This window comes from Taeniopygia guttata, chromosome 1 (assembly GCF_048771995.1).
Source record: "Taeniopygia guttata chromosome 1, bTaeGut7.mat, whole genome shotgun sequence".
Taxonomy (NCBI): domain Eukaryota; kingdom Metazoa; phylum Chordata; class Aves; order Passeriformes; family Estrildidae; genus Taeniopygia; species Taeniopygia guttata.
This window is the reverse complement of record NC_133024.1, coordinates 15,005,703-15,020,577: the sequence shown is the minus strand read 5'-3', so window position 1 is coordinate 15,020,577 and position 14,875 is coordinate 15,005,703. Positions and strand designations below refer to the sequence as shown.

The following is a 14,875-nucleotide window of genomic DNA, read 5'->3' as shown; positions in this document are numbered from 1 at the left end:
ATCATTTTGCATCTTTGAGAATTTCTTGCTCATGATGGAGAAGTGAATACAGAGGTATAAAGTGGATTTAGGCTATCTCTCCATTTTACAATTAATAGGACAGATTCTATGGTTCAGTGGTAAGTTGCAGTTTTTCAGTAAAGCTCTGCAGTGGGATGAATGATTTATCAAACAACAACATCACTGCAACACAGCTTTTTCACCTTTAAAATGAACACAGCTGTTCTGTACACCTGTGTACTGTGATGGGAATGGTCCATTGCCACCTATGAGCAAACCTTCAGAATCTGAGATAAATGACAGCGATACATAAAAGCAATTTATCCCAAGAATTTTCCTTCACTCTTCTGTCACCTCACCTAAAAGGGGGTGCAAAACGGATCCTTACCCAGCTGCAAACTGCGAGGATGCCATCAAGCCTGGGTTTAGTCCTGCTGCAGCAGCCATGGCAGCAAGACTCGCATTTGCAGGCAACTGTGCAGCTCCTTGTAACGCGGCCGCTGCCGCCGTTTGCAACCCTGATGCCGTTACCATCACCTGGCTGGTCCCGAGAGGGGAGGACAAGGGAGCGGAGGTTGTCTGTGTTGTGCTGGTCTCACTGGCACTGGAGGCCTCTGAAGTGGAGGCTGAGGCAGAAGGGGAAGGGCTCGGGGCGGGTGATGTCACTGCTGAAGAAGCTGGAGGTGCTGTTGAAATCACTGTTGCCGTGTTGTTGGAGGTGGTTTCTGTTGTGCCTGGAAGGATGGTTCTGGTCAGACCAGTACAAAACACGGATACCAGACAAAAGAAACCCCTGCCCACCTGATCCCAACTGCATGTCCAGCTGAAAGGGGCACACGGACACATTTCTGTAGTACCAAGAAGCACCAAGAGCTCAAATGAAAAAATGGAATGACACTTCCCAACGGGAGGCTGAGGAGCTCCAGAAGCCAGCAATAAAACACAGTATATTTTGTTTCAGCACCACCTGTGATTTTATTCCTGGAAAAGTCAACTCAGTGGTCACAAAAACTGAAGCTTCCTATGATGACAAGAATGTCCTAGGATCTCAGTGACCAACAGCGAATGACACTGTTAGGAATTCAAAAGGGACAAAGGGTAGGGGTTGGTGTGGTGGCAGCAGAGACCAGCCCTTACCTGTGACTGACAGACTGGTGACAGCAGGACTGGCCAGAGGGAGCACGGGGTTGACAGTCAGGGTTGTAGCTGCACTGCTAGTCACAAGGCTTGGCGTGGTTGCCACCTGGAGGTCAAAAACGAATAAAACTGCTCAGCTGCTCAAAGACAGAGTTACACACTAGACATGTATTTCTTTCTTTCCACCCTTTCCACCTGGTAACTTCCTCAGTGAAAACACTGCATATAAACTAATTTTTTTTGTAATTTGGTTACTTTATCATTCAATGAAACAAACATAGCATCTTCTCTAATTACCCACAATATCTTTATTCCTACTAATTCAGTATTTGCAAGCAGATACACCCCTATCCATATTGTCTCGAGACTGCAGGTTAGCCCTCTCTGCCACTCCACAAAGACAGCACCTTGTTTTAATAGAGACACTCTTACAGAAAGAGGTACAAAATATATTATTTCTACTCTTTTTTTTTCTTGTTTGAACATCTTTTCAGCTCCAAATCTCTTTTTCTGCTAAAATTATGTAAATGTCCCAGCATTAACAAAAGTATTTAGAGTAATGTGTTTATATGAAGAAGCAGAATAACATTTCACTTTTATTCAACCAAACTATAAACTTTACTTTGATAAGCTTCCTTGTGCCAGAGGAAGGATTTCTGAATTTTAAAACATACAAATGGAGTTTTCAATTGTGGATGGCTTATTACGAGAAAGCTACAATAAACTGAAGACATTACAGATAAACACCAAAGATTTAAGGCTGGAGAAACTAGCTTATGAGGAAAAATGAAATATAAGGAAAGGACTTTTTATGGACAAGAAATGGTGTCCAACAGTAACATTTGAAGGCTGTTATACATCAATGAGAGAAATGAATCCTTTAGAATTGCCCAAGAGAACATAGCCAAGGATATAGGCTAAACATTTCTCCTTTCCACTCTCTTACCTTAAGTCTATTATCAAAGAAATATCTCCTGCCTCTTAAGGGGAGTCAAATGCTTCACGCATTTTAAACAAGACTGGGGCAACTGGGACAGATCTGAAAGCTTTCTGCCCATCTCAAATAGTGTATGAAATTAAGAGGAGCTGGATACACAGTACAGCTCCCACTAATGCAGCCCAGCCGCCGCATCTGTCATCTGTCCAGCAAGCAGTTAAGGCCAAGGTCACCATCCCTATTTCAGGGCAGAGAATGACCTGGAATTAATACAGCTCACCCCCGTGGTTACAGTGAGTGACTCCAGCCAATGCAAAAGGAGGCTGCCCCCAAAAGGAGCCTTCCCCTCCAATCCTGCTGCAGAGCCCTCGCCCTCGTGCAGCCAGGCTGCAAGTCACACTGGTTATCTAACCATACTGAAAATTCATCATTGTTCCTCACATGGCTAATTTGCAGTCAAACTACTAAAGTAAGCCCAAGCATCCTATGGGCACAATCTCCAGAGCTGACACAAGGAATCAACAAAGCACACAGTCAGTGAAGGGCGGTGGCAGCAGGGCTGGAACATCCATTTGAGTAGCAGCACAGTCTTAAGAGAAGCTTAGAATGAGTGAAAACACTAGTGAAACTTCACTGATGAAAGGGAGACTGTGGTTAACATCTCAATTTCTTCTATACAATGGCAGATTATAGCAACAGGAAAATTTCCCTAGGAAAGCTCCTTTAAGTTGCAGTCTGAGAGAACTTGCACAGTTATTAAAACATTCTATCAAAAATCTCACTATATTCTGCTTTGGTAGCAAGGCATGCAACCTTGCTTTGCAAGTGGGCAAAAAAAAACAAAAACCTAAACCCAAACCAAACCAACAATAATAATAAAAACGACTAAGTACACTTAACACAACCCTTCCCCTGAAACAAAGTTTGCATGCACACACCCTGAGACAAGGATGAGGGGAGAGAATAACACATCACCAAAATTAATGGTTTAATGAAGTACTGGAAGATATTAGCTACTACGGTGATGAGGGTGGAATAAATACTACAAAAGGACAGCTACAGGCTACATAAATTCCACCACATTCCTATTAGCATAGCTACTATGAAATCTAATAGCTACTGTTTCTATTTATGAAAACAGACCTCCATGGACATTGGTAGCAAAGGTGCTGAAGGAACCTTGATGCATGTGTTTTGTTACTCTTATTTTCATGAAGTTTGTGTTTACCTGAGGTAAATACAAGTGTGGGAAATTAATTACATGAGTATTAGCTAAACTGTTCTTCTGTTCCATGCCTTTCTTTTACATAAATAATTTCTGACTAGAAGTAACAACAATGATATCATTGGATTTGTGTGACCTAAGTCTCCAAATGACACAGAATCAAAGGATGGGTAAAATTGGAAGGGACCACAGCGGGTGCTTTGGTCCAACCTCCCTGCAGGTTCAGTCCTAGAGCACATGGCACAGAATTGAGTCCTGATGGCTCTTGAGTATCTCCACTGAGGGAGACTCCACAGCCTCTCTGGGCAACCTGTTCCAGTGCATGAAACATTTTACTGCTGCTGATTTACTGACCAGAGCTGCTAAAATAAGAGGTGGTGGGGAGAGCTATTAAGCACTTTTAAAAAATTACTATTATTTTATTTTTTAAAATTGGGTAAAAGAAGGAAAATCCAGATATAAATTGGAGGTCTTATCTGAAGTAAGTTCAAAGCAATAATCCCAAGTGCAAATTTGGTAGTCAGAATCTTTGTTCATAAGCTGACTAAATAAAACTCCCCCACTGAAGGCCTGACTAGTGCCTGATTTGTAAGCATTATCTCTCCTAGACAGTACCCAGGTGGAACATTCAAAATGCCAGTAAAACATAAAAATGTGAGAACAAATCTGCTGTACAAATAAGGTGCAGCATGTGTAGCTTCCACAGCGAGCACAGCAGAACCACCTCCACCAGTGATCTTTGTCAACATGGTTTTTGACTCTTACCAGTGAGGTTGGACAAGGGAAAATTGCTTTGATGGGCGAGCTGCTGGTTCCACCACTGCTGGGTGGGTTGATCCTTTTCTCCTTCTGGCGCCGGTTACAGAACCAAACGCGGATCACCTCCTTCTCCATGTTTAGCTGGTCAGCTATCATGGCGATCTCATCCGAGGTAGGCTTTTGGTTCTGACAAAAGAAAATGGTATTTGAAAAAGCTCTGAAATCACCTCCTGAAGTTTTGCATCATAGCTTCTTCTCCAGTAGGCCGAAATCTGAATTGGTGCTTTAGATCCAGAATCTGGTCAGTGGCACAGTAGAGACAAACCACAGTAGATGCTTCTGCCCTCCATCTAAAAACCTCAAATTATGTGTGCTTAGACTATTGCCTCATTTATCCATCCTCATGAAGGGTAATATTTAAACCTATGCCTGAGTATACTGGAATGCAAAATTACAAAGTCAGTGAACTGCGAGAACCAGTGAGTTTTTCTGAGAGGGTGTGTCCTTGTTTTTATAGTGAAACAGATGCTGATGCATGTTTCTTGGCACGGCTTTTGTATTCCCCTTGTTTAGTACTAGCACTTTCCTAAAAAGCACAGTAACAGGTTCACTCTAACACATATAATAGTTAAATGAAGTTTCTCCATTTCTTCAGAGGCTGAGCACAACACCAGGACCACTGACCTCCAGGAAACTCTTCTCTAAGGCCACACGTATGTTGGTCTCTATGCTGGTGCGTTTCTTCCTCCTACGGTTCAAGCCTTCGATCCCTTGCCCTGGAGAATTCAGGGCACTTGGGCTGGAGAGAGTTGAATCAGATGAGAGGTTTTCTGAAAAAGAAGAAAGTAATGCAAATCAGGAGATTTCATCTGAAAGCAGTGCAGTCTAATGCAAGTGTTCTTCACCTGTGCAAGGTCTGTTAAGACCTGCTCTGTATCTATTCCAAATACATAGAGGTTTATGAAGATCACATGCATTAATCACTGTTATTTACAAATTACAACACGTACCTGAAACTCAAAAGCTACAAATAAACCCAGAGGATGCCCTCTGCTCCTGTATGCTATCACAGTATGCCTTTTATAATACCTATACAGATTTTGTTTCCCATATCTCATTCTACTCCCTACTGACTCACTGCAAACCCCAGTTTAAAGGAAAAAGGAGTACTTGATATCCATGACCCATAGCTGAAAGTCACAGGCAGTTATGAAAAAAATCTGAACAGCCTGAAATTTCTTTTACCCACTCTACAAAACACTTGAGGAAGAGAAGTTCATAACCGGCTCCACAGTGTTCAGTCTCTTCTCTCTGGACATCTTAGCAGATACTGAGTGCTACCAACCACTCCACACAGTGAGCAGCTCCCCCTTCTTAACTTCACCAGGGCCCTTAACCCCTAATCCTGTCTTTCTGGCTTCACAGAGGAGCAAAGAGAGAACATTTAACCCCACTTTGCAGCAGGAAGAGCAATCTAACCAAATGGCAAGTTTCAGCAGAAAACTGGAACAAAACCATTAATTGTGGCTGAAGTTCCTTCACTGCAGTGGGGTTTGTGGGTGATAAGCAGGTGTCAAAGTTCACAATGACCACCATTACTCCGATTCAGAATCAAATGGGCAAGTTTTTTCTAGATTTTTTTAAAATAGTAATGGCACCTGTAAATATGTGGAAACCCTTCCCCATACTGAAAACTCCAGTGAGAACCAGCTGAGTTCCATGGCAATATATTCTGGAACCATCTGTATACTTCTCCTGCCTATTTTTACCTAAAAGTAAAACAATAGCCTCTAAAGTAACCTGAATCTTTCTTCCAAAGATTTTCATAAAACTGAGTCAGAGCCAAAGACAATGGTTCCCCACCTGCAGGATGTGAAGAACCCCAACACTGTTCATAGTCTTCAACTTTACAGAGACAAGTATTTCTTCAGGCTAGCAGGAAAAAGAACCCCTAGGACACTCCTTGCAGCACTGGATCCACCCAGTGTTGCTGGAAGTTTTGGGGACCGCTGTCCTATGGACTTGAGCGTGGAGGTGTTTATGTTTCTTATCACAGACCCACAACACCTAATGATAACCCTTGTCAGCACAACAGAACGACACTTCCACTTCTCAATGCAGGACAAATTTTCAACACTGCATGAAATTACTTTCAAAATTTGAGAGAATGCTGTAGGTGCCAGCATTCCACTTTGGTAAAAATAGGAAGGCACACACCATCCCTGCCATCTGTTTAACATATCCATCAGTTTTATACTATGTACAATTGCATACTTGGAAGAAAAAAACTGACTGACAGCACTCTCAAACACTTTCTCTCCTAACACCTATCACCAGCACACAAGCTCCTTTTGCTGGTGGGAAATTAAAAAAAAAGAAGAAGAAAAAAAAAAAAAGAACACTACCAACACTGGCATAGTGAATAACTTGTATCCCAGAGAAAAAACTAATATGGGAGGGAAAAAGTAAAACCTAACCCACAAAAAACTCTTCCTACAGGGAAAAATATTCTTTATCTGAACCCTTGGAGACAGTTAAAAGGAATGCACACAGGGATATGGAAGGAGATGGATGCAATAAGCTCTGCCTACTGAAACAACAAATCATGCAACCCTCTCTCTACTACACATCTGAAAAAGAAAGCTAGAAGAGGATTAGAAGTTATATGCATTAACATACACAAAGGAGGAAAACCATGACACATATTGTACCTCATCCCATGCAATTGTTCAGCTGTCTAGAGAACACGTTCCTGAAAGTTCATACTGGAATTATTTTGGATGCATACAGGCACATGGAAAGGGAACTATGGACCCCTATTTCTACACCTTCATTTGTCCCATGGGCAGCTACAAAGGCTAGTAGCTTCATAAAACCATAAGGGCACAAACGAAGCAGCTTTTCAGAATCCTACAGATTTTGGTAGGCTGGTGAAGAAATACACAGACTCATTCACCTGCATCATTGAGCCACTTTTCCAGAAGTGGCTTTAACTTGCACATGTTCTTAAAGCTGAGGTTCAAGGCTTCAAAGCGAGAGATGGTAGTTTGGCTGAAGTCATTTCCATAGAGTTTGCCCATAGCGAGCCCAACATCACCCTGGACAAAGAAAGAGAAAAAAGGGATTCACTGACACAGGCACTTCCAAAGCAAGGAATCCTGTCACATTCTGGTGTTCTCTTAGTGACTCTACTGCTGTGTGGGATTTCAGTTTCACAGAGGCTTTCTCAGCGCTACCAAGATTCATGCTAAAGCAATAATCATAAAGAAATGTCAAACCTCAGTCAGTTTAACTTTGCAACTCTTTCCAGGAAATCCCTGATGCTTTGTCTTCTTAGCATTATCACTGAGCAGCACATTCCACTGAATGTCAACTCCTAATTTTTTCTTAGTTTTATAAATCAGTAAAGGCCAAGCTCTCCTTAGGAGCAGATTTAAGTTTTTCTGCATATTTTACACCAAAGAAGGAAAGTTCAAATAAGCAGAAATGCAATGTATTCACTTTTCCAAATTTGTAGAAAATACTCAGGACAAGATGTTTGCAAACATACATCATATTTAAATAGATGCAGAAATATTCTTATCTGAACTTTTTAGTATCTTCTGAGGTTCAAACCAAATTTCTCCCCAATAGATACAAATTTCAAAGCACACAGGAAGTTGAACCATTTCAAAAAATGATTAACTGCAGTCTTGACTATCATTACCCATCTGCCAGAAAGCCATCCAGGAGATTTACAGGCAGATTATCATCCCTTTACATCTGTTACTGCTTTTTAAACTCAGTTTTAGCTAGCTATTCTGCTAGCAGACATTCTGCTTATCCTCATATTTATGTATATATTATATAGTTATGTAAGCATACACTTGGAAAGTGGTGTTTAAAAAAAATCAATCCATTCTTGTGGCCATTAAAAACACCATAATATTTTCATGGTTTGCTTTAAAGCTGGAAGGTCCTGCTCTTTGAAAAAAAACGCACTTATATTTCAAGTATACTATTTGGTCTAAAGTAGCTTTATGTAGATTTTTATTTTTTTAAGCACAAAACAAAGTATGAGAAGTGTGGAAGAAGAGACTGAAAAGCTGGAGCACAGTTAGTGGAGTTTAATTGCAAATGGGTTAGTTGGACTGGGCATAAAGCTCACTTTTCTCTGAGATCAGCTCCACAACCACAGCTGGGTATGAGTACACTGACAGCATGCAGAGTGGCCACACACAAGCCAGGAAGAAAACAACCTTTGGGAATCTTAGTAAATTGTGCAGGCTGAGCAAAGAAAACAATTTCCTTCCTAGAAGAGGACCAGAACAATTGGTTTGTGTGCCCTTCAATCAGTGGAAACACGTGGGAACTCGCATTTATGCCTCTACGCATATGCCAGGATTCTGTGCATTTTAAAACTCATAAATCATTCCAAGAGGAGTAGCGTGGATGCTCTTGTGGGTTTATGAAGAAGAAAACCTGGCTATGTAAACCATTTTAGAGATAACTTGATTTATGTCTTGGCAGGAAAGAGTTATGAAATTTGCTCCAGTCCCCCAACTAATTTAATTCTGGATTTATGTTGTTCTTACAAACATTTGCCATCTGATTTAAAATGAATAATTAACCATTTCTTTGTCAATGCCGAAAGGTGGCAGCATTTCAGCTGTAGGCAAAGGAATTTACATATTGGGATGAGACTTTTATATATTGGGATGGACCCCAGACAGGATGGAACAGAGTATAAAGGCACTGTATACACATCTGATCTACTCTAGGTTGACTGAAGCTCTGGTAATGAACTGCAACTGATTATAAGGTACCTCATTGTTGTGTGTACTGGTCTGTTAAGAAGCTCAGATGGCCTAGCAGAGGCAATATCTTTCACAGAATAAAAATAAGATTGTCTAAAATGTTCACTCACGTTGCTTGAATCTGTACTGAGCAATTAGTCCCAGGCCTGCAAGGACACTAAGGTGCAGTTTGCTCATTGTGTCCCTGTATGTCAAACATGGAGGTATTTTTAAGGAAAACAAACAAAGGGATTTAAATGCATCACCCACATTTCAGTGTGGGAGAAGAGGCAGAACTGCTGAAATTCAAAACCTGTTTTATTGTTCACGCAACAGAATGTAGTAAGTGATTAGTTTGCAATGCAAACTAAATCTTACAATTATTTTTGAAAGGCAGGGGTGGGGTGAGTCTGAAAAAGCTTATAGTACTGCTGGAAATTAATTTCTTTTATCCTCTGAAAGGCAGTCTATTTATCCAACTATAGGAAACCAAAGTAATCAGGGTCTCTAATTATCATCCAATTATGCAATTAGGTTAAAGTTATTAGAACAGCCTAATTACAGCCATACAAACTGAGAGGAGGATAGGAATGACCAAATGTAATTTTATCACATTCTCAAGATTCCCCTTTTTTAATCTTAAAAGCAAATACTGAAATGTAAGCCTGAGCAGTTGTGTTCATTTTTCCTCACCATGAAAATTCATAACCAGGTCAATAAAGAAAGGTTAACACATAGCTTAAAAAGTCTAGTTGAGCTTTTATAATCATCTCACAGCAGGGCAGATTAAACATAATAATGAGAGATCTACACGAACCTCCTCTGTCAGGCTATAGGGAAGCTATTGTATTTTACCCTATTCTGTGCTGCTCTATTCGAGCTTTTGTGTGTGTCCATCACTTGTATTTCTGTGCCTCCCTCTAGTGGAAAGAAGGGAGGGAAGGAGACACACATGCCAGCAAAATGCACTTCATTTAACTAAGAACATTCTGTTCTTGACTTATAATTAAGATGCTGCCAGGAACTCTCATTATGAACTTTGATTTTTCAATTTAGGACTTCACCAGAAAAATAAATCTGACTTCAGCACATACTTTCAGCTAGAGTAGATTTACTTATTCTATTCCATCACATATGTTGGACTGACTGCTCTGAGCTCATACTTTGATTTTTGCATGCTCTTTCTTCTAGTAAAAACACGCTTACACTTAACTACAGACTCCTGCCAAAACTAATTGTTTACCTGGGGAGATACTTTAATTTTGCAGGGGGAAAAAATAATTTTTGTATTAATAAGAAAGGATTCTTGGAACCAAGTTCCTTTCAACAGAATAATAGAACATATAAATGCACTTTGTACTTTTAATTGTGGTCTTCATTCAACCACCTTCACTATGTTCAAGATTATTTTTCTTCTCCTCTCTGGGTATTTCTGAGCTTTTAAACAAACCAAAACAAACCACAACACCAGTTCACCCTTGTAAGGAGAAAACTTCAAAGGTGACAGTCCTTTCAGGTTTTGTTTAGGAACCTTAGCAAAAGCATTAAATACAGAAATCATTGATGTTTAATAGGAAAATACGCTTGAGAGATAAAAACCCTTTGACATCCAAACCAACTGCACAGATGTGATACACTTTTTAAACACACAGAGCAGTTAATTGTACTGTATGATTTTTGGAACTTTGTACTTCTGAAGGCAGCTTTAAAGTGCTTTGTCCCATTCATGTCACATCCCATAGAATGAATAGTGCACATGCAATGACATCTGGAGCTGGTAAATGCACGTTTTCCCCTGCTGGGAAAATGGCTATGCTTTAAAACCAACAGGGAAGTAAGATGGATGTATGGCTTTTTCTGTTATTTCTTAGAAATCCCCCACATAAAGGCCAGAGCATAACCCTATTTAAGCAGGTTCACCTAGGAAATGATGGAATTGTAGTCTCCCCCCAGACTTGAAAGATGAGACCTCAGGTTCCACACTGGCAGGCACTAAGGTACGCAGTCTCACCTGAGTGAATCCAAGTTTGATCCGTCTTTGTTTGAAAGTCTTGGCAAACTGCTCAAGCTCCTCAAGGTCACTGGGCTCCTCCAAGCTGGGAGTGTCGATTCGCTTTGGTGTTGACTGGCTCTGTGGAAGTGGCTGAATGGGGGTCGCTGCTATTGTGCGTGTTGGGGTTGCTGGCTATTGAGACAGCAAGGAAGGGATGAAAATCAGGCTTAAGAAGATAATCAACAGAAATTAAATTCCTAAAAGGTATCTGATGTTCTTGTGAGAGATGTCAGTGGATTGGACATTTCTTGAAGTCTGCAAGTTCCTCCAATTTATTAACATTCCTCTCCAGAACAAGCAAACACAATCCAGAAAACTACAATAGTATGACAGGCTTCTAACAGTTCTATCGTAACCAGTTAAAGAATAGTAAGAGATGTTCAATGGTAACCAACAACTTTTACTTGCTGAAGAAGCTGCTCAAAGAAAGGCTGAACACACTCTACTTGATAAACTTCTATCACTTATAGACACCTTGGCAGTCATTCCTTTTGAAAAAAAATTAAAATTGAATCTATTGGTCTTGTGAGGTGGCAGATTGTCATCAGCCCAAAAGATTCAAATTTCCTATTTAATCCTGGAAGAGTGAGCACATACACATGCAGCAAACATGGCACATTTCCTCCAATGCCATCTCTTGACTGACTCAACTGTTCAGGAAGAAAAGACTAGATTTACTTCTAACCCTTCCATCAACAGTTGCAACAATAAAGTGAACATACTAGTGACACAAGAAATTAAGCAAAGGCAATCTGCAGAAAATGATTCATTTTAGGTCACACTTTTCTTCTACATAAAAGGTAATTTTCTGTGGAAGGTTCACTATTCTTGAACATTGTCATACTAAAGCATTTTGTGATGCAACTACAATAAATATCTGAAAAAAAATATCATCTTGGAAAATGTTCACAGGTGAACAAAATCTATTTAGATCTGGTATTGCACAGTTCAGACTTTATGTGCAACAAGAACAATGGAAACATGTTTTGAGTGCATAGCTCTAACTCCTTACATGCCATGATCAGGTGAGATGCAGAGACAAATCATCTACTCCAGTTAAATTCTAGTCAGCTTAGCTGGTGCTCTTCAGAAAAGGTGATTTCATGCCTCTGTGTCCTATGCCCAGTTCTGAAATTCTGGACTCCTTCAGGGCAAACAAGAACAGCCTCAAGTCCAGGCAGCATTAGAGTATTATGCAAAGTCTATGCAAAGGTTCAGACATGGCTCTTCTAAAAGAAATGGCCTACATATAGTTCAGTCTTTACATAACTCCTTATGTTATTTTCATCCTGGGTTAGTGCAGTGTTTTGCAGCGCACAGCAGATGGTAGAGGGAGGTCAAGATCTATAATTCCATTACTTGAGAAATAATGTAATCATATATGATCTTTCTAGGATTGCAGATACATGTGTCACACTTAAAGATTTTTAATATTTTTTAATTTACATTAATCATAGTGGGTAATTACTGCAATACTTATTTCGCCCACTTTACATAATTTATTCTTTCTTAGTGGTTTTAATATTTTTTTTTTAAACCAAGAATAATCTTTAGTGTGGAATCATGCTGTTAGCTGAGGTATGAACTAGAGGTGAGACAAATACCATTTTCCACATGGTGCATGAAAAATACTAGAGGTGGTATAATAGAAAATGTAGTTTTCTAAGACTCTGATAGACTCAGGCAACTTATTGCAGACTAGAAAATTCCTGTATGTAACCGAGGTGGCAGGAAGATACTGTGTGATATTACATGGTATTTGAGAAACAGCATGCAGCCATGAAACTAAACTGCACAGTAAAACCCAGAGCCAAGCACAACTAAATTTGCAGGAACATGCAACCTTAAAATTGCTTTTCTTATAGTCTGAAAACTTAATCACAGAGCTCTAACATTTTAATATACATCTATCAGAATATTCAAATATTTCATTTCCAACAATCTCTTCAGTTTCACAGATGCTAACTGGTAAGACTGGCAATGACTTAGCGGGGATTGCAAAATAACTACACTAAAATAAAGACAGATTACCACTGCAATCTTCAGAAAGAGGCTTGTCAGTGAACCCCTTTTGCAGCTTTTGAGGGAGCTCACACCTTGCTCCTCTGAATTTTCAAGCAAACCTTACAGGCAATCAAATGATGCTCTAGTGCCATTAACTCAAGGTATCAATCTTGAAAATTTCCAGCTAAAAAAAACACTTTAGAATGTTAAAGCCTGGAAAGAGGCACATTAGGGTGGGAGCTACAAACCTGAACTATCTAGAAAGACAAATTCACTGTTATAGCTACAACATCTATTCAGGTAACTAATACAAAGTCCATTCACTTGCCATAGTTTAAATCCCCTCAAAGCAAGTTATGAAGTGTAGGAAAAAGCCTGACCTGCGAGGCAAGGGTGATGCTTGGCTGAGACTGCAGGAGGTTGGCTTGGCTTTGCTGAGGTAGTTGCGTTAAGAGATTCTGCGCTTGCAGGAGACCTGGAGAGAGAAAAGCAAGTGTTTGCTTTGTCATTCAAAACCACTAAAACATGAAATGAGGTAAAACAAGGCTCTTGCCAAATGGTGGAAAGTTTAAAAAAAATTGAGATGTGAGCTTCTGTTTCATCCTTGCATAGATACGTTCAGATTTTGGAGTTTTCAGCCCAGAATCCCCTTGCATTTCCCTGAGGTGGAAGTGGTGACAGAAGGGTAAGAGGAAGAAGTGTGTGTAAGTGTCCTCTCCAGAAAGAGTTGGTAGTGTTCTAGGTCACCCCAGTTCCATGTGCAGGAATCATTTACTGCCCCTTTCAGCATGCAGTTTGGATACACCTCTTCTGGTAACCAAGAGCTGACCAAGAATTGCGGAGCCATACAAAAATACTGAGCTCAAATTCAAAATCCTAAGCAAACCCACAAATTTCACTCCTTGATCACCCTCCTTCCTCTCCAAATCACCCTATGCCAGCTGCCTAACTTTCTGGCAGCGTTAAGCAGACCACACCAGAAGACACAACAAGCCTAGCTAACTCCCTCCTGGGTCAAATACAGTAGGAATCTTTTGGAAAAGTAATTGGAATTAAAGTTTAGGTAAGATACTGAACACTGCTCAATTTTAACAAATAGAACCAACACTACACTGAATATAGGAAAACCCTGCTACTATGAAAAGGTGACAACATCAAAGAAGAGTTGCAACTGATAGAATCAATATGTATAACATGCTGTTAATCTACAAATAAATTCCCTTACAGTCCGCTATTTGTACAGTTTATTAAATCTCTAAGGAAATCGAGTTACATGCCTGCATCTCTAAATTAACTAGAAACTATCAAATTTTTTTTTCATTTCTAATGCAAAATGGTATCTATTCTTAAGGGACAGAATTGTGACAAAGATATACCTACAGTTAGTCAAATCCCTCAATTTTACTGTGAAAAATGTTAACTGTTATTTTTTAGGTACCTCCTGGATACAGCTATCAATTTCCACTATAATTAAGAACCCAACTAATTAAACTTACCCTTCAATATACCTAGTCCCTAAAACCCGGGGGGAACAACAGATGGATGGACTGCTATGCCACCATCAGCTATATACCACTTCAATTCAACATCATCAGCTGCCTGATCTACCTCTTAGCAGAACAGAGGCAGGGGAAACAGAATTTAGGACTTGATAAATACTAAGTGAGGAACTGGATGTTTTATGCAAGGTTAAGGCCAAAAGAGACATGGAAAGAGGGATAAACTATGGCTAAGAAGGAGAAAATGTATCCTTAGTAAGGGATACACAAACACAGAAGAATTATCATCTGACAGCAATACCTGACTTTTGTTTAATGAAGAGCTGAATATGTATTTTAAACAGAATGTATTGCTATTGAGATGCTCAGGACCTACAGAATATAGACAGCTCCTTATGTAATATAATAGCACAGCACAGTCAACAATGTAAATTTGCTTTGCACCACATAATAAATGTGTTCCAGCTGTGTTTTTGAAAAACCACA

At 39.9% G+C, this 14,875-nt stretch overlaps 1 protein-coding gene across 9 annotated transcripts in view; it reads right to left on the bottom strand.

Moving 5' to 3' along the window:
- Positions 1 to 14,875, bottom strand: part of POU2F1 (POU class 2 homeobox 1) — a 113,256-nt gene that overhangs the window by 13,202 nt on the left and 85,179 nt on the right. For all 9 annotated transcript variants that reach the window (XM_030263572.4, XM_012570057.5, XM_030263565.4 and 6 more), the window contains 7 exons: positions 13,271 to 13,365; positions 10,845 to 11,018; positions 7,015 to 7,156; positions 4,743 to 4,888; positions 4,065 to 4,244; positions 1,138 to 1,243; positions 389 to 734 (listed from right to left, as the gene is read on the bottom strand). In XM_030263572.4, coding sequence (XP_030119432.1) covers positions 389 to 734; positions 1,138 to 1,243; positions 4,065 to 4,244; positions 4,743 to 4,888; positions 7,015 to 7,156; positions 10,845 to 11,018; positions 13,271 to 13,365 — 1,189 coding nt within the window. The remainder of the gene's footprint in view (positions 1 to 388; positions 735 to 1,137; positions 1,244 to 4,064; positions 4,245 to 4,742; positions 4,889 to 7,014; positions 7,157 to 10,844; positions 11,019 to 13,270; positions 13,366 to 14,875) is intronic.